Source organism: Tachysurus vachellii, chromosome 22 (genome assembly GCF_030014155.1).
Source record: "Tachysurus vachellii isolate PV-2020 chromosome 22, HZAU_Pvac_v1, whole genome shotgun sequence".
Lineage (NCBI taxonomy): Eukaryota > Metazoa > Chordata > Actinopteri > Siluriformes > Bagridae > Tachysurus > Tachysurus vachellii.
In genome coordinates, this window is record NC_083481.1 from 16249548 (window position 1) to 16274523 (window position 24976).

Genomic DNA, 24976 nt, shown 5'->3' on the forward strand with positions numbered 1-24976 from the left:
TATCTATCTTTCCATCCATCCATCTATCTATCTTTCCATCCATCCATCTATCTTTCCATCCATCCATCCATCTTTCCATCCATCCATCCATCCATCCATCTTTCCATCCATCCATCCATCTATCTTTCCATCCATCCATCTATCTATCTTTCCATCCATCCATCTATCTATCTTTCCATCCATCCATCCATCTTTCCATCCATCCATCCATCCATCTTTCTATTTATCTATCTATCTATCTATCTATCTATCTATCTATCTATCTATCTATCTATCTATCTATCCATCCATCCATCAGCCAGTTTGTTTGCTACACTGATTATAATTTAAAATGTAAATAACAAAACTCTATACAGTAGAAGGACCGAACATTGGGTTTTTATTCCCCATCAAATTTTCCTGGTATATTTTCATCTCCAAATGGAGACATTTTCTGAATTATTTTTTATTGTTATCGAAGTCAGCTTCGACTCCTGAGTGACGTGTTGAAAAGCGTCCTCCGGATCCACAGCCGTGATTGTAAGCTCATCGGTGTCAGGATCACTGTAACGTATACACACAGAGAAGAGCAGTAACACTAACACAAACAGTTCCTCAGCATGCTCCTCCCCCTTTTATTCCTAACCTAATTAATCCAACATCACACTATGTTGTGTGTAATAGAATAATAGAACCTCGGCTGTGAGTCTGTGGCGTTCCCAGCTTCCTGCTCTCATCATCACAGATAAGAACACGACTCTTCATCTCTCAACCAGGTGATCACTCGACTCTGATAACACAGAAGACCGTTTTTTTTGTTGTGTCCTGAACACGTCTACAACACAGAGCGGGTCACGTCGATACAGAACGGTCGACGCTCTTCTATCGTAGCTTTGGCTCCAGGCTCCTTCGCACACGCTCGTCTCGGCTCGACGGAGCGTGCCGTGAGGTTATAAGATGATTACTGCGGCTCTGAAGCTCATATCCTGGACTTTTTCTCGTTCAGGAAGCACAATGCTGAGATATTCGCTGTAACGTGACTCACAGCACAAAGAAAAACGATCCCCAGATTGCGCCGGCTGTGTTTCTGTGTGGTTCGTTGCACACGGAATTATGTTACGTTCAACATTTTGAAGATGATCAGCCCCAGTTACTTTTACAGCACTGTTTATAGTTACGCACATATTCTAGGTTGCCACGTCCCCAATAATCCACAAAACATGAAGGCTCTCTCATGGTGGATTTACACTGGAGACTCCTTCCGTACATGGCTGAATCGACTGATGAGCAACAACACGTACGTGTGAATTAGCGGTTACTATAGAAACGATATCCGTCGGACGGTTGGACACTCGTGTCACGTGTGGTGTCTCAACGGAGCTTTAAGAGAACAAACTCTGACAATCCGATGCAATAAGCCGGAGCAGCTGTCATGGCCTCTGGTAATCACAGCACACACACCAGTGGGGTGGGAAGTTCAGCAGTGACACCACTACATCACTGCTAGGAAAACCTTTCCTCAGGGGACAGAGTGTGTGTGTGTGGGGGTGTGTGTGTGTGTGGGTGTGCATGCGTCCATGTGCCACATTCAAATGCCAAATCAACTCGAATGTGTAATCTGGCAAGGAAATAAACCCAAGAAAGAGCACAAAGATTTATAACTGTTGCTCTAATGAAGGTGAGCCAAACTTAATAAACCAGCCGCACATGCGTCCAGCACCCGAGTGCACCTGCTGGGAGTCAGAGTGTGGGCACTGGGACAGAGATAACACACACACACACACACACACACACACACACACGTGTGCACACACACACACACCTAATCCCATTTTCCAGACTGTAATAAAGCGACAGTGCAGGAATGAGTGGTATCCAGAGTGTGTTCAGGGTTCATTAGCCCCGCCTACACATTATCAGCTGTTCTTGTGACCCAGTTGGTCAAGACCTCAAAAAGTATGTGATGTCATTCGCATTTCTGGAGTACTCATACCTGTGGAAGAGCTCTAAATGCTGAATCTTTTAGAGTGCGGCATGGCGTGCACACACACACACACACACACACACACACACACACACACACACAATAAGGGTCAGTGATTCAAAAGAGACATGGACCCTGTAGCAAAAAAGCAAAAGACAAAAAATGTTAAATACCTAACAAGAGTTTAGGACTCCTACTTCACCACCTCCTCTATACAAACACACACACACACACACACACACACACACACACACACACACACACACACACACATTTATGGCATTTAGCAGACACCTTTATCCAGAGTGACTTACATTTATTTAAGTTTATAAAGTTTATACAAATTGAGTGTTAAGGGCCTTGCTCAGGGGCCCAACAGTGGCAGCTTGGTGGACCTGTGATTCAAACTCATGACCTTCTGATCAGTAGTCCAACACATTAAGCACTGAGCACACCCCCACCCCCCACCCCCCCACCCACACACACACACACAAACAGCATGCTAATAGTCCCTTTGTGTCTACTATGGAGTTTTGCCACTTTGTTTAGAGTTTCAGTGAATCTGCAATAGCAGCACAACTGAACCATCAAAGTTCATCACTGCTACATAAAATCCTTACACGCGCGCACACACACACACACACACAGCACCTTCACCTGTCTGTGTGATCCCATCTTTGTTTCTTCCCTCATTCCCTCGACTGATTTAAGATCAGTGTCTCGTTCTGTTCGGTTTCTTATCGGTCCTAATTAGGAGACAACCGAGGGACTGAATTACGCTGCACTCAGCCTTTAATTTATTTACCCTCCATCTCTCGTATGCTCAGCAACATTATCTCACACACACACACACACTCACACACTCACACACTGATTCTACATGATTCATTAATTGTTGACTTATTTCTATTTAAATTTAAAATCCAGTAGCTGTCCTGGCGAGGTTACACGAGGTTACACGAGGTTACACAAGGTTACACGAGGTTACACGAGGTTACACAAGGATACACGAGGTTACACAAGGATACACGAGGTTACACGAGGATACACAAGGTTACAAAAGGTTACACGAGGTTACACGAGGATACACGAGGTTACACGAGGTTACACAAGGTTACACAAGGATACACGAGGTTACACAAGGATACACGAGGTTACACGAGGTTACACGAGGTTATACGAAGTTATACGAGGTTACACAAGGTTACACGAGGTTACACGAGGTTAGAGTTGCCAGATCGGATCTGTATGCGAGACATCAAGAAGTTCCTTTAGTCAGCATCTGTCCTGCTGTTTATTCGGTCTCGTACGTCAGCAGTTTATTAAAGCAGCACTTTACAAAGTGTTTGGAAGTAAAACTGAATTAACTAAAAGAAATGAAGCCCCACTGGAGAACTACATGGATATTTGTAGCTAGAAATAAAATCTGAAGTCACAGATAACTAATCTGTGTACAAACGGTGCCCTTTCTCCATGCCGTTTTCTTGAGTGCTGGATCGTGGCGTATGTAGGACAGGATACAAGCTGCTTTTAAAAAACATCCAGAAAACTAAAGTCAGATAAACGACACTTTCGCTAATTTTCAGTGATGGCACGAGAAAATAACGGACAAGGAAAAAGGCAAAGAAGGTCATTATGACGATCAGGTTACTGCTCCACTTCTCTCAGCATTCGGCTGGGTGGTGCACCTCGGTGTAGCATTTTGCATATTTTTGTCGCAGAGTTGTGACAGGGCTAAGCTTAGATTTGCATCTGGGCCTGACGCTAGCAGGCCACACAGAGGAATACATGCATTTTTAATATGCTAGCAATCTGTATTTTAATGCGGCTGTCTTCAAACGGACAGATTTTCAATACGTGTCTGTCAGGACACAAAGACTGTAACAGGAGAAAAATAAACACACACACACACACACACACACACACACGCAGAGCTCCATACGGCTATGCTACTAATCAAATTGCAAAAATAAAACAATGAAATAATTAGTGAAGGTGTTTTTTCCAGCAAAAACGCAAAAAACGAGAACCAACAGAATTAGAAGTTTAGTTCTACATCTCACACATCTGAGGCTTGAATGCTCTGAAACTTCCACAGCAGCACTGCTAAGCACCACCTCTGAGCACCACCAGATCCTGCCGTTCCAGCTTTCTGGCAAAAATCAAAACCTCCACACCCGCAACATTGGCTAACGGACCGGTGGCCAGAATCAAAGCTACAACAGTTGCAGTTTTCTGCTACTCGGTGTCGTCTAAGCTGGAAGGAGCTGTAAAGCCTCATGCTGGGAGACCAGGCAGAAAATCTGCTGGTGTATTTAAAACAAGGCTTTCATAAAAGTACCAGCTCGAGTACTGACATCCAGCCAGTTCTATAAATAACCAGGTGTGAAAAAACCTTTTTAGTTCTTCTTATTAAAGAGAATAAGGCGGAAGGCTCGAGTCGGCGCTGAAGCCACACGCTCGCTATGAATATATGACCTGCGTTCACTCGCGTGTACACCAGCACACACACACACGTCGGAGATCCATCTCTGAACCGCTTCGAGCAGGAAATCGATTCCGAACCGAATCGTCCTGGTGGTGGTGCCACGGTACTGTGTTGTTGAATACGTTAGCTCCGTGGAATCAAACACGTACCATATGTTAGCTTTTCTTTTTTCTTTTTTTTATAAAGAACATTTGAATATCAGGTGAATATTTCAGACTTAGCTCAAGATTGTCTGCATGGATTTGGACGGAACTCGAAGGCAAAGTTCTTAGGATGTTTTTATTACCTCAAATCTTCACTCTAATATCTCTCAAACGATGAAGATGTTCATCTCTGGTTTCTTTAGTTTTCAACTCTACATGTTTGGGCCCCGCAAACGATGGATTAAGTTCTCCCCAGATTATTTTGGCCTCAAGGTTCTCAAAATGTCACAAACAAACCAACAGACACTCAGGTATTATTATATCCATCAAGTCAAAACCTGATGAGTTTTGTGAAGGTTTGAAAGTGAACGTTCATCATAAACTCACACATATAAACATGTAAATTCACTCTGTAGTATATTCCTCTGTTTTCATGAAACACTGAGGTAAAAAAAGCCACTGCCCACCCAACACAAATTATCACAGCAGTCGCAACACTGACCTGAGCATTTTTAGCTAAATAATAACCATCTTTATTTGTCACCTAGAAGGATTTCTTGAAAAGATCCGTAGGTTGGCGTCAGGGTCGCGTTTCAGAAAAGGCGGGTGTTAAACAAATACGACAGCAGACGTTTCGCGTCACGCAAAAGCGGTGCATCTCAAACGAAATAGCTGTCGAGTACAAATCAACCCACTACACAATGCTCCAAGATATTATTAGTCAAAACTCTCCTGACTACCAAAACACTCTCTATAGGATCGTCAGATCTTAGCAAACATGCTAAACCTCATGACGTCCGACCTTACGCGACTCGTTCTGAGCACCAGACATGAGTTTGGTGACCTGCAGAAAGGGTGTTAATATTTTATTCCTTATAAAAGCAGATACACACGCTAGAAGTGCATGTATACCGAGCGCGTTCGGAAGCCGATATCCTCAAGCGCAAATCTGCGTATCTGAAAACTTGCATTGTTGGATGTACTTGTGATTTTATCACAACTGTGTTCAACCCATCGACGATCGCCTCTATTCCTTCTTTAGTACGCTCAGTATCCTGGCAAGAAAGATCGGCACAGTTAGACATGAAAGCAACAACACAATGCAGCATTACAGATCTGTTAATGTACCGTCGTGTCTAACAGATATGCGGAATTGAGAAGACAGCAGAAACAGCTTTCGGTAGCTCGGTAAAGATGGGGAAAAAAAAGTGAAAATGCGACTGAGGAATGCCGAGGCAGTGCATCCAGTCACCGGCGCTCCATTAGATTTGATTGATTTATTTACCGTCACTACAGCAGCTGTTTGGACAAAGTAAAAATCCATGAAATTCTCATTGCTCAAAATATGCAAGAGCAGAAGAGAGAGAGAGAGAGAGAGAGAGAGAGAGAGAGAGAGAGAGAGAGAGAGAGAGAGAGAGAGAAAGAGAGAGAGAGAGAGAAAGAGAGAGAGAGAGAGAGAGAGAGAGAGAGAGAGAGAGAGAGAGAGAGAGAGAGAGAGAGAGAGAGAGAGAGAGAGAGAAAGAGAGAGAGAGAGAGAGAGAGAGAGAGGAGAGAGAGAGAGAGAAAGAGAGAGAGAGAGAGAGAGAGAGAGAGAGAGAGAGAGAGAGAGAGAGAGAGAGAGAGAGAGAGAGAGAGAGAGAGAGAGAGAGAGAGAGAGAGAGAGAGAGAGAGAGAGAGAGAGAGAAAGAGAGAGAGAGAGAGAGAGAGAGAGAGAGAGAGAGAGAGAGAGAGAGAGAGAGAGAGAGAGAGAGAGAGAGAGAGAGAGATAAATGAGAGCCCAACTGTGTGGATTTCTTTGGGGAGCCGAGATGGTCTGCATTCTTAATGTAGATGCGGAGCAACATCTGAGAGCTCGAAATGTCCGTGAACTCAGTACAAACACCAGGCTACTCGAGCAAGTTCACGACCTCATATAACCTCTCAATCGCGTCAGGACGTCACGTACGTTCAGGACCGCGATGAGAAAGAGGTTGGACTTAAACCACTTTGGTCTGATTGTAAGCTGAACTTTGGGGAAAAATACCTGGGAATGTTATTTGCTGAAATTCCTGCAGAGTTTCCTACTTTTTTTTAAGAAAAACTAAAACCACAAAGCCGGTTTTCTGACTTAACTCTTCTCGACTTGGTTCAGGCAAATTCCTGCAAGTTCCTCTGAGCAAGCTTTTCCATCTATTCGCTTGATGGTGGTGACAAGAGGCTGAGAAGATCAGCACAGATCATCCTCAGAGACTCCAGGTCCTCCTGGAGGATCCAAAGCCTTTCTAGAGTCAACTGTGAAACGTAATCCAGAGCACAAAAATCTGTAAAAAAAAACCATATTGATGCTTTTTAAAACCCATTTCCCCTGACAGCCACATGACAGATGAATTCGCTAATTTCACGGGTCTGAAAAGGGGCTATTCTGCAGGTTGCCTAACATTCTAAAAATCACCCTTGACTGCTATTCCTTCCAACCTGCTATAGCCAAATGACCGGAATCAGGAGTCACCAGTTGTTCATACACGATTCAGGCTACAGCCACAAATCCTACATCCTACGTCTTCCTATAAGCTTGACCAGATGCAGAGTGAAGCTGACACCACCATCAGCATCATCACCACCACCACAAAGTCTCCAATAATCCAGACAGAATGAGCACATTTTTCCTAAAAAAAAATCTAGACTGATTTCCTGTTTTCTGCCCCATACGCTGATGTAATGGAGATTTCCAGCAGCTAATGCCACTATGATGGGTGTACTGGGGTGGTAGAGGGAGGGAGGGAGGGGAGGGGAGGGAGGGATGGATCGAGGAAGCTACAACAAGAATGATTGCACACCTGAGATGCAATAGCACACCAGCAGAGGGGTAATAAACCTCCTCAGCAGTGCTACACAAAGAGAACAAACATCTAACAATAAAGAAATAAGGAACTGTGCACATTCTCTGTGATTTAATACTGGTTATCAAATTTAAAATGGTACAAACAGTGTAAAAAAAAAATCAACACACAACAAATTTAACCAGTGGAACGGGGGTAGGAAATGTGGACGATTTTCTCTGTTGTAAAATCTCTGATGTAAAAATGTAATGTAAACCCTGATCGATTCAATCAATCAATCAATCAATCAATCAATCAATCAGCTTTTGATTCACAGACATTTGTCTGGTGTAATTATACAGCTTGACAAAAATGACTGAAAAAACACAAGACTGTATTTCTCTGGTTTCATGCAATTCTACTCAGATTTCATCACCACTATGGTTGCCTTTCTTCTAATAACGCTGATGTAATAAAATACACCGGTGGACAATTTAATAGGAACTATTTATTTAATAGGCATATATAATATTTATATTGTATTATTTTTAATGTTGTTCCCATGTTTCCTCAAAAATTATTCGCGGTCTTTCTGGATTGCACTGATTGTTTGTACTCCTAACTTCATTCACCATGAGAAATGGAGGGAGAATACAGGCAAATTAAGCTTGCAAACATTTAGCACATTTTGCAAATACAACACACCTGAAAGACCGACAATCTCGGCAACACGCTTCCATGCTTCATTTTTCCTGTAAGCATCTCTGTATGCTTCAAGAGATGGATCATAAAGTAACGGGTGTTCGGAGACCGCGAGAATCACGCTTCTCTCCCATGTTGACGTCTGCACGATCATACTGCACATTACGTGCGACTGTCACTAGGGGGCGAAATCCGACAGTCGTGTCCGTTTGTCGTGCAACGTGTGAAGGCGGTCTTTGCCACCGCAGAGGAAAGCTGATATTGAGGAAAATTGGGTTGTAGCTGCCTCTCTACTTTACTACGATAAAAAAAGAGGTGTTATTTGTGTAGTAAGAGCGTTTAGCTCAGGAGTTACTGACGGGAAACTCCAATCTGTGAATACGCAGCCAACTTTACTTAAGTCGCAATACACAACATAGAGTATAATGTTTGTTGATGCGTATAACAGGAATTCTCTGCATCCATGATCGCTTTCCAATGGGCCCCCTCCTTATCATACTGGATACAGTTTGTAAATGTTTCTAAGACGGTAGGTTGTTTTTTGGCGGTGTGTTTGTGCTGCCGCGGTCTTTTTCATTTCGCAGGGCGCAACATCTCTCCCACTCGACAGCATGTCTCTGTTTAAGGTGCTGCAGTAAATTAGTCGTACTGCTACCTTTGCTAGCAACAGACTTTAAACACACTTTGCAGCTGGGTGTTGTGTGTTCTGCGTCTGTCGCCGCAAAACAGAACCAATTCCGTATGACAGATGACACTGTGCCTTTCTTGAGAACGAGTTCTTCCCTGCTCGCTGCCATGTTGTTTGTGTATCTCTATGGCAAACGTGCGGGGGGAGGGAGGGCTGAGCCCATTTGGAACTACGGGAGCCCAAAGGCGAGCGTCAGCGGATGTAAAGAGAAAACCAATTTTCATTCAAACAAATCGATGTAAACTGCACATTCGAGTTAATCGATAAAATCGATTTATCGCCCAGCCCTAGGCTCTTCTGAGTTATTCAGAAAAATCCTGGCATAATAATCTCTAGAGTTTCTACAGAGTGATCTTGGGGAAACAATGACAGCAAAAAAAAAAAAAAAAAAAAAAAAGAAAGTGAATGGCGGTTTTGAGGCACCATGTTGATGAAAGACGTTCAGGAAGAAAACTTGACTGGCTTCTGACTGGATCAAGCTGACAGAAAGGCTACGATATCTCAAATACTCACTCTTTACAACAATGGTGAGCAGAAAAGCATCCCAGAATACACGGAATGGAGAAATCTGAAGTGGATGGGATACAACAGCAGAAGGTCACGTCAGGTTCTCTTCCTATCAGCTAAGTCTGGGTCTCTGAGTGGGCTCAGGCGTTATGTGTCATAATTACGTTTATTTTTATAGAAACGTTCACACACTCGTATAGTTTTAGCCAACTTCCTTCCTTCGGGTCATCACGACTGTATTAAGCTCCTTGAACAGCGTCCCTTCAGAAAAACCGTAAAGTACGACGGTCTTTAAAGTTCCTATTTTTCAGGGGGGAGGTTTATGGATGTCCTCAGTACAGACCTGTTCACTGGACAAAGACTGTTACTATACTAGCAATTTCTGGACACAATCAACAGCACTTTAGAGCCAAGAACTGAAATTTATATACTGCATGCTAACTCGGGTAACAGCGGAGAGTCAGGAGGAAACCAACATATTCCTCATGTGCCACCTTTAAACCCACAAGCAGCTAACTGAAATGAAGATGAAGGCCATCCTCTCAGACAAAGATCTTTTTTTTTCCAGAGCTAAAGCTCACATCTGTGAGGCTGGATTGAATTTTTCATGATTGCTGCCCCAGTGAGTGATATCGGCCACTCCAGCTCTCGGCAGGCTTTTCGCTCTCTCGTCTTAGTTTTCCAGACACCATCTTGTGTACTCATCTTTCGCTACACTTGTGTTCTTCTCGTCATTGTTCCCCCTTCATTCATTCATTCATTCATTCATTCATTCATACTCACCCACTCACTCACTCACCCACTCACTCACTCACTCACTCACTCACTCACTCACTCACTCACTCACTCACTCACTCACTCTCTACCGCTTATCCGAACTACCTCGGGTCACGGGGAGCCTGTGCCTATCTCAGGCGTCATCGGGCATCAAGGCAGGATACACCCTGGACGGAGTTCCAACCCATCGCAGGGCGCACACACACACACTCTCATTCACTCACACAATCACACACTACGGACAATTTTCCAGAGATGCCAATCAACCTACCATGCGTGTCTTTGGACGGGGAGGAAACCGGAGTACCCGGAGGAAACCCCCGAGGCACGGGGAGAACATACAAACTCCACACACACAAGGTGGAGGCGGGAATCGAACCCCCAAACCTGGAGGTGTGAGGCGAACGTGCTAACCACTAAGCCACCGATGCCATGATGAGCACCTTATCTACTTTTCTCTTGATACATTTTTAGCATTATATACTCAGTACTGTCTGGACCACGAATAGGGGGTCAATGTGAGAAACAAAAAAAAAATATTAAACCAAACCAAATGGGACGTATACAGAAGCCTCATAACACAAGCAGTTCAAGGAAAAAAAATGTCTTCTCATATTGTATAACCTTTAAATGAACCACAGGAAACATATGTCTATATCCCCCACAGTGACTATGTTCCCTTTAATCTTCTATCCTCCTAATGGCTCTGTACAGTTTGTCATAGTTCCACATGCTCCCCACGGTCTCCTACGGTGTTTTACATTTCCTTACAGCTTGCTATATATCCTTAAAGATTATATATGTTTTCTTACAGTTCTTGAACTCTTGCTTGTTTCCTAGGCTTCCTAGGGCTGAAATTTCCTACACTTCATGTTCACGAGTGTTCTTCGTGGTTCCTGAACTCTGCAAGAGGCTTTAACAGACCCTTCAAGTTTGCTTTACTCCCCCAGGGTACCCATGTCCCCTAGGTGTTCCTCCTGGTTGACGGTCCAAATCTATATTGATCACGGTTTTCTAGGCTTCCTGAAGTTCGCTCTCCTTTCCTTTACCGATTCCGACACTTGCCAAGGGTTCGATACCAGTCCCCACTTTGTTTTCCACACCTCCCAATGTTCTGCATCCATTTAAGCACTTCTCCATGTTCCTTAGGCTTCCGTGCAATGAACAGTCTTAAAGTTTTCTGTACTTCTTAGAGTTCAACAAGGTTTCCTAGACCTACTCATGTTCTCCTATAGTATCACCACTTCCTCGACTTCATTCTACGTCTATATAGATTCTTCTCCACAGTTTTTACACTTCTTTCTGTTCACTGATTTTTTTCAAGCAGCTCCCTAGCTACAATATGCTTTCAAAAATTCTTTAAGGTCCCTTAAAGTTTGCTCTAATTTCCCAGAGCTTTTCTAAGATTCAAGATGTTCCCTGAGGTTCACTATAGTTCCCCATGGTTTACTGATTTCTCAATGTTCAACATGGTTTCCTATGCCCTCCTGTGTTCTCCCATAGTTTCTACACTTCCCCATACTCGCTACAGTTTATTCTCCTTCACCAGATCCTTTAGCTCCTCTACACTCCCTCAAAGTACCCAAAGGGTTTGCTAAACTTCCCCTTGGTTTAACATCATCTACAACACCTTGCCTTGTTCTCCTATTCTTTCTACACTTCCTCACATTCCTTTTTCCAGTTTATCTCTCTTCTCCCAAGATCTCAGGGTTCCTAGGTTTCCCTGCAAGGTGCTACAAGAACCCCATAATGTTCCTAACAGTTCCATTTGTCTTCACAAGAAACCACCAGGCTGAAACCATTCTTGACGGTCTCCAATGCTCCGAAGCTCGGCACACAAAACCAACAGAGAATCCTTCATTTGTGTTCAGACACAATGCGGTAAACATCTTTTGTTCATTTCAAAGGATCTCTTGATAGTATCAGGCATAAACAAGATGCCCAACTTGTCAACCAAAGCACATACATTTCTCTCTGTAGTTCCTGACTGAAAAATTCTTTTGCCCCAGCAAAAACAAATCTGCCGCCGTTTTAGTTAGTCGTTTTCCCGTGCAGACAAACATCTGAAACCACTACAGCTTCTGAACATTTATGGAAGGGAATAGCTTCAGGGATTTCTGCTCTCGCTTCAGCTCCGAATTCAGTCGTAAACATTTCTAAAACACGTAAAAACACAAGCGTCCAGGAGGAGCTACTGATTCTGGTTAAATCTACACAGTAGTGTATTCTTAGAACTTCTAAATGCTGGGGCTTTTTGGTTGTGTTATAGCTCTAGATGTGGCTAGACGCTTTCCAGCTGAAACAGTGAGGACAGGGGTGGAACAAATGTTATCAAACTGTCTTATCGGTCTAGCCAAGCTCCGTAAAGCTATACATTGCTCAGACTTGTGCCGGCAACATCGAAGGCATCATACCTCAAAAGTCCTGTCACTGTTTCTCAAGTCTCTCTCCATCCTTTTGTCTTCAGGCTTCAGACGGTTCACACAGCATCTCAAAATCTGATGCTGTTACTACACAAATAACACCTCTTTTCTATCGTAGTAATGTAGAGACGCAGCTACAACCGCGTTTTGTGTAGTAACAGTGTTTAGCTCAGGAGTTATTGACTCGGGAAACTCCAAATTCCTGCTCCTTCAGTTCTCTCCAGCGCTGGAAAGCTGATCCTATATTAACACGTCCTACTTCTTACCTTATCGTAAGCCTTTCTTCTCTTTCTTTCTTTGTTTTTATCCTCCATGTCAATGTTAAAACCGCTTTCTGCTAATGTCACACATGCGCACTGAACACTCTCTCCGCCCATATCGACAAGACACGCCCCTTTCTGCTCATTGGCTACACGTTTGTTTTGATTTTTGTTTTGATTTTTTGTTTGCGGTCCCGACTCAGTTTTCTGAAAGCATTTCTCAAACATCGGAGAATCTACCTTTAACCCGTTTGGCAATTTCATTGGTCTAATGAAAGCTTCATGCTGCCAAAAAACTGAGCACGTCACAGAATGTGTTTTTTGAAAAATCCATATATTTCGAAATTTTGAAAAATCGCCGCAAGGTGCAAAGCGTGGGAAGAAAGTTGCGGCTTATAGTCCGGAAAATACGGTAACCCTTTTTCTTTCTTGACTTAGCCACAAAATCCTAAAGTTTGGAAGATGTCCCCATCTTACTTACACTTCTGTAAACACCCCAGTTCCCCAAAGCTTCTTAGACTTTCACTTTTTCGCCTATGGTTCTAAAATTAAAAATGTAGATCCACACTGTTCCCAATCTTCCACGAATCTCCCGAACCTTGCCAAACTTCCATATGGTGAACTCCAATGTCCCCTATAGCTGTACACGATTTAACAACCCCTATGATTTCTGAAATGTTGCCTCATTAAACATTCTTAAACTCTCCGATATTTCCCAATCTTCCATATGCCATTCACCCTATACCTGTTACCCTATACCGTTTCTCTTGTGATCTCTATTGCGTTCTTCATGCTCATTAATCCTTGTGGTTCTTCACTATTTCACTACAGCTCTATCCTGAGTTTGGCTCCGGGTTCTCCGTGTTCCTTCCAAAACAAAAGTCTTAAAAATCATGGCAGAGGGCTTAAGCAGCGGAAGGACAAATCCATGCTTGTATCACTCGACTCCCTGAGCTCACAGTCTCTCTTGGGTCAGAAGCCTAGAGACATTGATACACTGACTGGCAACTCAAAGGTGTGTCAGATGAACTGGATCACAGAAAATACAATCACCACCACCACCACCAAAGTCTCGGGTATTGGCTAGCGTGTCAATCCGGTGTACCAATTACTCACCCATCTATTTACTATCAAGACATTTATGATCTTTTACTGCAATCCAGGAGTGAAAATCCGATGCACATCAAAGCACAAATCACGGAGATGGCACCAGAGAGAGAAAGGGATTTGGCTCAGAGTGATTCTTGTGTTTGGAAAAGGAAAGGATGTGGGATGAGGAAGCTTTGGGATGGGAGCCCATGTTGACTGTGACAGACAGGCCTTCTGGCTCAGCGAGAGATGGAGCCATCTGTCCTAGCAAAGGGTTAATCCATAAACAGCCAGCCATCGTTCCAGCATTTTCTCCCCAAAACCTCCCAATTTCCACTCGCATCCAAATCAAACTCTGTAGACTGCTGAAGCATACAGATCCTTGTGTAGGGATACGAGTGGATCTTTCCCACAGGTTATCCAGGTGCTTCCATCATATGACATGTTTTATTCCCAATCTCTGCCAAATTAGAGTGAGACTTTCTTGCACTGAATGCAAATATTATGCATTCGAGTGCTTTCAGTTGGGCAGAGAGTGAAGGGAAGAGTAGACGCTAAGCACAGACCTGTAGGCTACATAAAACTCAATTACCCAGAAAGCTGGCTAAAACGCAGTCCAGACACAAAGCTGCAGCTCTTTATACCAGTGAATGCACATTCTCTAAAGGCAGAAAAAATGACTAAACAGTGAAAGAAGGACAGATTGAGTGCGAGTCGGCTGCAGGGAGGCAGCGTAGAGGGGCTGAGGAGGGATTGAGGAGGGGTTGAAAGATGCCGACATCCTTGAATCCGTCCTGATCGCTTGCCACCCAGCGGCAACGTACACACATAATGGCCTCCAATATGTCAGTGATCACGGCTTAACTCGGAGCAATGGCACCTTGATGTAAGCAAGCACACACACACACACACACACACACACACACACACACACACACACACACACACAAAAAAACAATCTCACTCCATGCCTCCATGGCTCCCTGGCTGGCATGTATACCAAAGAGAGACTGACTTGCACACCTCACGCCTCACATCCATTTGCATCCACCACGACGTTGCTTCCAGCTTCTCACACACCCCTTCCTTCCTCCATCCTTCAGTCTCTCCATCTGTATTACACTCTTTATTATTCCCGACTCCCCACCCCCACTCGTCAGACCCCGGAAGCCCAACTATCACCATCATTATGATCATCATCATCATCATCATCACCACCTCATCATTGTAATCAAACAGGAAAGTGTCTGCACAAATACCTTAAAAAATCCGAATGCCGGAGGGATTCTAAGGGATGAAATGGATCAAATCCAGCAATTATCTCTCGAGAGCATCGGGTGCTCTGATAGCAGCTAGAACTGCCCAGTCTGTCCCTCCTCCTCCCTTTCTTTCCTCACGCTCTTTCGCTCTCCCTCTCCTCCGAGCCAGTCGGCCAGTCCAGAGCTGAAGCTTAGCCAATATGAGAGACTCGCACAGCAAACACCGTCTGACAGAGAGAAGCTCGCTCACCCACATTCGCCCGCCTACTTCTCTCTCTCTCTCTCTCTCTCTCTCTGTCTCTTTCTCTCAGGCTTGCTCTCTTCCCCCACCTCTCTCTCTCTCGCTCTCTCTCAGACACACATGCTCTCTGCTAGCAAGACATTCTCAGAAACCTCTGTCTCTCACACACAAGGCATGTGACTGAGCAAACAGTCAGTCGGCAGTCAGAAAGGGAAAACGGTGGACCTGAACAAACGTTTCAAGGAGACAAAGGAGACGGAAGTCTTGCTGCACATACAGACCCATCCCTTTGCGTTCCTTTCACCGAGCCAGACTGGGGCAGTGGGACAGGAACCAGAGGCATGTCATAGTCATAACACGACTCCATCAATAACAAAGCTGTTAACGTTTCATTACATTACAAACCTGTTACCGGTATATTAGACCACAGCACCGTCGGATTGTCCGTTAGCAACAGTTCTGGCAGTAGTTTATATTGATACACTACTTATTGTTTCTATGGTAACATGTTATTCAGGAAGTGGTGCAATTGAATACAAACAGGCAAAAAAAACAACCCATATATGATGTTTGATAGGAAATGTTTGTTTTGCATTTTATGGAAGGAGGCTCCACTGTCAGTAATGTCTTTTTGCCTGTGGTATAAGGGGTATAAAACACTCTCGGACATCTCGGCTTTCATCAGAAAATAAGACTTGCTGCTCTGTAGCTTATTCTTTTTTCTTACTTTCTTTCTTTCTTTCTTTCTTTCTTTCTTTCTTTCTTTCTTTCTTTAAGCACCCCGATGGTTTAATATTAGGTGGTAGCTTCTGTTTTTAAGGTTTTTAGGTTTGACTCTTTTTGTGATAAGAATCATCTGTGAAAGGAAAAAACTCAGATATTTTCCCGTCTGTAATGTGTTTATAAAAGGTACTAAAAGATTAAATCCCTATAAATCGATATACACCGTGTGCTTTAAATTCTACTTTGAGTTCGACCAATTTAATTTGACTAAATGATACCGATACACGGCGTACTGATTACCGAATACCGAGAGACATCCGGTTCATTTCCTCTGCTTGTCTCTCAGCACACAATCCGAGCCGAGCCCTGGAGAAACTAGGCCGCAGGTAGCTCCTCGAGTGTGGCGTATCCCCTGGCTTCTGCCTGGCCTGATATTTTTGGGGTCTGATTTATGATTCATCTCTTATCACGGCACAGAACTGACTCCGTATTTAAAGCTTGATGAACGACGTTCCACTTTTGACCCACTTGCAATATTACGGTGATCATGGAGATTATTTGCTATAACGTTCTGACCTATCAGAATCGAGAATTCATCAACGGGCAAAAGAAACACGAGGAAAAAAACTATTTCTAACTCTTTTTTTGTTTTCCAAAGCGTCCTGTGATGCAAACGTGTCTGCTTTGACAGTGTGTAATTGATCAGCACCAGCGTGAATGCAGGTCACATTCAGGGAAGATAAATAACCGAGGCGACGTGTAGGTGTGAAGATTGGGGTTTGGAGCTATGATCTGAGGTCAGCTCGTCAAACTGGTTTAAAAAAGAAATAAAAAACTGCGTGCAAACCCTCTTTCGTCTATCTGACCTGCGACCTCTCTGGCGCAAGGCGACGAGATGAACAGGGTGGTGTTTAAAAACACATTCTTCCTCTTTTGTTCTTTAAAGCGCTTGTGCCAAAGAGATGCTAACACTCGGACTGAAGACGTTTTTCTGGCTGCTTTTCACTTGCAAATTAAACTGGGAGAGGGATTGAGAGCTAGTGTGTGTGTGTGTGTGTGTGTGTGTGTGTGTGTGTGTGTGTGTGTGTGTGTGTGTGTGAGAGAGAGAGACTAACAGGTCGAAAATGCTAAAGCACTAAGTAATATAAATGGAAAAACCTCCAAATGTTGGTTGGGCTTCACATTTTCTGCAGTCGAAACCCTTGAAACCAGCAGATGTTCAAATATTATGAAACTGAGATCATTAAGCACAGTTATATTTATTTATTCGAGCAGTTGCTTCTTATTTCCTGAACTTTCCTTCCGCAGAGATCCGACACCGCCTTTACGCTGCCTTTACAGATTATTATTAAAGCAGAATTTCTGTATAGTTCTGATATTAACAGCACTTTTATTCCGAGTGAACGAAGATTCACGTCGGAAACAAATACCGTTCAAATAACACGATGAAACACGAGGGTTAAAATCTGCATGTAATTCCATCCCAGATAATAGAAACACAATATAAGCAAAGGTTTGTGCACCCTGATCATTATACCTTTGCGACTGTTGCCCGGTATTAAACGTATTATACGCTGTAGCATCACGTTTTCCCTGCACTGGAACTCCAGCATGCCAATGCACCGATGCACAAAGCACAGCTCCGTGAAGACACTGAGGCTCAACCCCACTGAACACTTTTGGGATAAACTGGAACACTGACTGCACCCCAGACACCTCGCTAACGCTCTTGTAGCTGAATGAACACATATCCTCACATCCACACGCCAACATCTAGCAGAAATCCCTTCCCAGAAGACAAGAGTGTAGCGCATTAGAACAGCAAAAGGGCCAAGGGAGCAAAACGGGTCATTTGCGGCAGTCGATCACAGCGAGTATGCATCCGAGAGCTGATGTATGTGGAAGACGGACACGGCGATTTCTTCCGAGCGTGTTACTCTCGTCCTTGCTGTGATCGGCTGCCATGTGATACGTTAAGCTGGCTGCTGCTGTGTGGGAGAAAAAGTGAGAAAAAAGAAAAGAAAATCATATGCTGCTCATCATGGTGCGGTTCTGAGAGAAACACACAGAATTCTGACTAATTTTTTTTTTCCTTAAAACTCAAAATCGAATTCATCCACCCAAGCTCGAGATAAAGTTATGATTAGAAATTTTTACTTAGCACCATGAGGGGAAAAAAAATGAAGAAAGAGTGTGTTAAGTGGATAAGGGTGTGCAGAAGCGACACAAAAATCACACCCGCTAGCTGTTTCGCAGTTATTACGGAGCAATAAGCGGCAGCGCTGTAGGTGTTGTTAGTACCAGCGCGCTGATCTAGTCGATCGTGCTACACATCTAGCCTGCGAACAGGAAATGAATAACGACGGCTAGCGGCGGCGGCGAGATCAGACTGCTGATTAGCGTGCTAATCCGAGACAACCGGCGCGTGAGGTGTTCTTTCGTCTGGTGCGAACCACAGTCGCTACAGATCACATGCTAATGCTAGCAGGCTGGATATTATGACTCATTTTCATGACTCGTTTGTATAAATCTTTTAGAGCTAATCAAACGTCGTAACCTTTGATTTGGAGTTTCATAACCGATCGACTTTTATCGATAAGCAGCCTGCTTTTTTTTCATGCTAACAAAGACTTACGTTTGTGTCTCAATAGCTATCCTATGTGCTAAGGTGGCATTTCGTTTCAATTAAAAACAAAAGAAAAACACAAAAGACACCACTTTAGCCTTCCATTCAGTATCACTGTGTGAAAAGCTTTTGGGTTAAACATTCACAGATGGGATGTTAGCACTGACTACTATACAACTGTTCTGGGTGTTAGCATCTTCTCGGTAGAACTCTGCTGGTAAAACAGAGATTATAAATAAATAAATGTTGGTCAGATCACAGAGAGGATCCAGACACTAATTTGTAAAGTAGCTATATTATTCATTTACTCCTGCCCCAGGTGTTTTCCATTCGTGACTGAATGGAAAGCTCGAATAAAATAAAATTCCTGGCTGGGGGAAAAAAAAAGAAAAAAAAGAAAAGAAAACAGGGGGAAAAAACATGATTATTCGAATCATTTGTGTGTGCTAATTGATTCATCTGAGTCATTAAAAATGATTCAGAGAAATGAGTCAAAGCTACACCTCAAGGACACTAGGCATCACCCTGTGTGAAGGTTTGTTGATATTGTAATGTCCAGAGCTAACAGAGCACACACTCTCTCACACACACACACACGCACGCACACACACACACACACACACACACACTCTCTCACACACACACACGCACGCACGCACGCACACCAGTGCTGGGCTTGATTTGCTCTTGACGCTCGGCCACAGAGCACTATTGTTCAGGTGACATCTGGAGCTGATCATGGCTCACACAACCTGCCCCTTTGCCATTCCATCACACACACACACATGTTTCTACACATACACACCCATGCAGGAATAACAAGCCTAGGCCCTAATACAACTGCACACAATAGCCACAGGATAAATTGGATTGACGCGGAAAAAAAAAAAGCCAAGACACGAAGCCATCTGTCTTTGAGCCTTTTCGAGCAACACCATCTCCATTCCTTCATCAACCCAACCCCCAAATCACCTCACACCCAGTCACCCCCTTCAGATTCCCCCTCCCAGACCACGGCCATGCCTTTAGCCTATATTCCAGGCGCACGGATCCTGCTTTAGTTCAAGACAATTAGCTGTAGGGAAACAAAGAAGCAGTGAAAACCAAACTTGCCTCTGTGCAGAGAAAGATGGAGGCTTTGCCAAAGACGGAGTATTAATCCGGTTTGCTGGAGACCGAGCAGCGGCAACCTGAGTGGCGAGACAGGCGACTGCTGCTAAGAGCCAAGAGAGAGGGAGGGAGGGAGAGAGAGGGAGGGAGAGAGAGAGAGTGAGAGAGAGAGGGAGGTAGGGGAGGGGAGGGAGGAGATGGCCAGAGGAAGGTTTTCCGAGGTGAAGGCTGTACTATCGTGTTGTGATGCTCAATTGACCAACTAGTTGAGAGAAGACCTGCTGCTCCCAATGCACATGCACACACACACACACACACACACACACACACACACACACACACACAGTTACACTAGTACACAAAATACATCTAAATACTTTGAACCCATTTGTGCACATAGGGACCCTATGGAGTGGACAAGCACCTGCTTACATGTCCTAAGGAAAGGCAGAGGAAAGAGAAGGAAAGAACAACGGAGAAACAAGAGCTAAGCTGAAACGAACAGAAACAAACGCACACACATGCAGGATCAAGAAAGAAAAGAAAAAGAGAGTAAGACAGCAATAAAAAGAGAAGAAGAGAAGTCGAGTGTATTCATGGCAACCATCTTGTTCGGCAGAAACACACAGCTGCTCGTTCTTAAAGAGACAGCGCCATGTTTTTAATCGCCACCATGTCTCTGTTTGGATACGAACATCACCTATACACCTCATGACGCTACGCTGAAGCCTCCATGTGAAGAGCTGTACTAGTTTCAAGAACGTGGGACAGGATATTGAAAAAGTTGAAGCAAATTGAAGCTACAAATGTTCTCACACAGCAGTGAGAGTTGACCTGCTCCAGGGTCACGCATCTTAATTGTCACCCTTGGCCTGCCACCGCCCCCCCTCCTCTTACTCTCTCACACACACACACACACACACACACACACAGACCACCTGGCATGGCGACTCATGGCTCAGGCCATCAGGAAACAAAGAAGCAGCTGCACCCAAACACACACTCATGCCTCACTATGAGTGACCCTCAAACACACACACACACACACACACACACACACACACACACAGCAGTCCGACGCTGCCAGATACAGGACCGGACTACTGTTTTTCAATATTAGCCTCAATTTCTTGAGCCTTTCATGATACACTCGCGTTTAGCCGATACTAGATCGGACAGTGTTGCTGGATGTTTGCCTAGATTTAAAGTCTGGAGTGACAGATTGGATTTTATGATCTCCCTTGAGAACATGTCTCCCATCCAGCTTGCCCAGCTGTCTCCTGTCCATCAATCACAAGCACATTATCCAATCAGCTAGAAGAGTTTTTTTGTCCACAGACACAGATGGGAGTGTCCTGGAATCTGTTTATTAACCCGGACACGCCCTTGTAGCATTTGAGAAGCGCACGGTCTTCACAATCCGTTTTTAAATGTCCTTTTTCCTACTTAAAGACTCTCAGATAGACATAACATCCCTACGCTTGGCCTTGCATTCAATTTCATATAGGCACCGAAAGACACACCCAACCTTCATAAACATTTCTGTATACGGACTCTATGACACTGCTTCATATAAATTTACATACACACACATTTCCATATATGGAGTCAGACACACCCACAGTTCCATATATGGAGACAGACACACCCACAGTTCCATATATGGGACCTCAACGAAATCATATTTCTATAAACTCAATGACATCATAGTTCAGGACCTGAACTCAGACACACCCATTTTATTTTCTGCACACTAACTAGGCCCCGCCCACTTTTCAGTACACAAGCTTCACTGTCCATCAGAAATCCACCACTTCTACTGTAGATATATATAACGTGTGCGTGGTACATGCTGTTCTGATCGAATCAAATGAAGCGAATCACGAAACTGAATCAAACTCACCGGATCAAATCTGCGAAACTTCAGTCCGACCGTTTTGAATCATTGACACACCGATTCAGCACACGTGAAGCGCAAACATAAACCGGGTTTAATCAGCGTTATCGATCGGCAGCAGACAATCTACGATTTATTGATCGGAGCGAAATTAAATTTGAAAATAGTTATTGATTACTAGAATAAAACTGGAGCGAACAGCTGGCAAGGCTACACCATCAACACACACTTGATATAGGAGAAAGTATAAATCAGTGAAACTCTTCACAGGACATGGCTACCAACCACTCAGACACACACACACACACACACACACACACACACTTTGTCCTCCTACATATAATAATCTATGGTACACATAGTGACAGCATGGTGATGACGGCACTCGCTGCACATCGTCACACACACTCAGTCACTCAGTCACACACACTTCATTTATTAATATGCTTAGAACAATTCAGTGATACGAATGAAGACTTTTTTGAGAGAGAGAGAGAGGTACAAAAGTTTGCACCCCCACCACCCTATACACTCTGGGTGAACAGACAGAACTAAAGATGAAGAGAGGAAAAGAAGAAGAGGAGAATGACTCACAAGGCACAGCATGGCGGTAGAGGTTATCCCGGATGGTCTGCTGGAGCTTGTGGTCTTCGGAGGATTTCTGAAACCTCTGGCTCAGGTACTGTTTGAGGTCTTTTTTCAGCTTATTTCCTGAGGAGCACAACGAGAAAAAAAAAAAGTGTTAAGTGTTAATCGCAGTGTATTTAACGTTCATTTCTTTCCCAACAGTAGATCGTCGAATCACGGTACATCGTCACACCCCTTTAACAAGCTTCCTGAAAAAGGTTTTTATTTTACATTTATTGAGTTGGCAGCTGCTTTTTATTTCCCAGAGACTTCTTGGCAGAACGTAGTCGAGGAAAAGGCGGTGATGAAGATTTGTGGTTCCACAAACTGACCAACAACAAGCATGTGATAGTTGATGGAAATACTGAAAGAGCTAGAAAGTCGTACAGGGAAACAGACAGAACTGGCGATCTACAGAGACGGGAGGCGGAGATAAAGATTTAACTTTAAGCAAATGAGAAGCAAAGCAATGTGACGATTCCGTCCTACTCTCAGATCCTGAACCAGTCAGTGATGCACGCTGTCTTGTCTGGCTTGAAATCTGTGATTTAAAAACATTTCCGTGCCAAAGTTTTAGCAGGAATAAATTTGACTCATGGCCAAATGAGTAGATTTGTTTAGTTTCTGGCATATGTTGCACAGAGTCACCAAAGTGAACGAATCATGAGTCATTTAGTTTGTCCGGTTGCTGCGGATGAGCTCTGACATATCCACAACTGTCTCTATAATTATCATTTATTTATATAAACTTACATAATATCTCTATCTGTCTGTGTTTTGAACCATCTGCGAGTCGTATTTGCAATAAAATGTGTGCCAAATCTGTGAATCAGTGAATCAGTTCAATCGTGACAAAGATTCACTCCTATAATCATTCATGGACTTAACTGAGTCAGTGAGTTCAGTGAGTTCTTTGAAACACGATCAGAAAAGTACGTTTACAAAAAAGCACAAAAAGCTAAAACTGATCGATGTTGGAATGTAGGAACTGATTCAAAAGGAATCATTTAACTGAACTGAATCAAATAGCTAAAATCACCAAAGGTATAAAAACAGTGTTATGCCTGGCAACTGAGGAACACTAAAAAAAAACAACAACAAATAAATAAACAAACAAACCAACATAAGAATAAGCATTTCAGCACATGCCATTTGTAGCCGTGAACAGTAACTGATTAAAATAGGGAAGCATATTCGTTAGTGCTGGTGTTGACGTGTGACGGACGTGACGGTTGATGAAGTCTCTGCAAGCGAGGCTCATCATTTCCACTTACCATTAACAACAGCTCATCGAATTAGCAGCACTGAAGGAAGCCGTATTTTGTATTAACTCGTCTCTCACGAGACTTCGAGCTGCACTGAACCCGTTACCATGGAAACAAGCTAGGCTTATCGGCGAGCTGACTATCCTCTTGTTTGAAGAGGTGTCTTTAATCACACAAGTTTTTAGCTTTCGTCAATAAATATTATTCTACACAGAAACAATAAATCAAATGTCATTTAATGATCAAGCAAGCACAGAACACAGTCCTTCCAAAAACAGAATGATAAACTGTTGCTGAGATCAATTTTAAGGAGCTAATAAATTCTGCTCTTATTAAATGTGGGCAAAAATGAAGCAGGCAGCAATATATTCAGTCTAAAGGGACTAGAATTGAGACATGATTCTGAGCAAGAGAACGTGAGAACTGTGATAATAACTGATAACAAAAATGTATTTTGTGAGTGACCCACAGCATTCATTTATCTATAAATAAATAAAACAAATGACTGCATTCTTTATAAATACAAATATATAATTGTCAGAAAATTACTGTGGTATAAGATGACTAGGTGATTTAAAGACACACCCAGCAAACCTCAGTCACAAGATACGACTAACTATCAGCAATTTAATACACGCCCACAAGTTCGCAGCCTAAAGACACACCCACATGCTCGCAGCCTAAAGACACGTCCACCTGTTTGCAGTCTAGACACGCCCACCTGTTCGCAGACTAAAGACACGCCCAGCTGTTCGCAGTCTAGACACTCCCACCTGTTCGGAGCCTAAAGTCACGCCCACATGCTCGCAGCCTAAAGACACGCCCACCTGTTCACAGCCTAAAGACACACCCACCTGTTTGCAGTCTAGACACTCCCACCTGTTTGCAGCCTAAAGACACGCCCACCTGTTTGCAGTCTAGACACTCCCACCTGTTTGCAGCCTAAAGACACGCCCACCTGTTTGCAGTCTAGACACTCCCACCTGTTCACAGCCTAAAGACACGCCCACCTGTTTGCAGTCTAGACACTCCCACCTGTTCACAGCCTAAAGACACACCCACCTGTTTGCAGTCTAGACACTCCCACCTGTTTGCAGCCTAAAGACACGCCCACCTGTTTGCAGTCTAGACACTCCCACCTGTTTGCAGCCTAAAGACACGCCCACCTGTCCGCAGTCTAAAGACACGCCCACCTGTTCACAGCCTAAAGACACTCCCACCTGTTCGCAGTCTAGACACTCCCACCTGTTCGCAGCCTAAAGACACGCCCACCTGTTTGCAGTCTAGACACTCCCACCTGTTTGCAGTCTAGACACTCCCACCTGTTCGCAGCCTAAAGACACGCCCACCTGTCCGCAGCCTAAAGACACACCCACCTGTTTGCAGTCTA

General features: G+C 43.7%; 1 protein-coding gene across 6 annotated transcripts in view; it reads right to left on the bottom strand.

The window, feature by feature from the left end:
• Nucleotides 1-24976, bottom strand: part of magi1b (membrane associated guanylate kinase, WW and PDZ domain containing 1b) — a 124836-nt gene that overhangs the window by 53857 nt on the left and 46003 nt on the right. For all 6 annotated transcript variants that reach the window (XM_060857599.1, XM_060857602.1, XM_060857600.1 and 3 more), the window contains exon 2: nt 22289-22405. In XM_060857599.1, coding sequence (XP_060713582.1) covers nt 22289-22405 — 117 coding nt within the window. The remainder of the gene's footprint in view (nt 1-22288; nt 22406-24976) is intronic.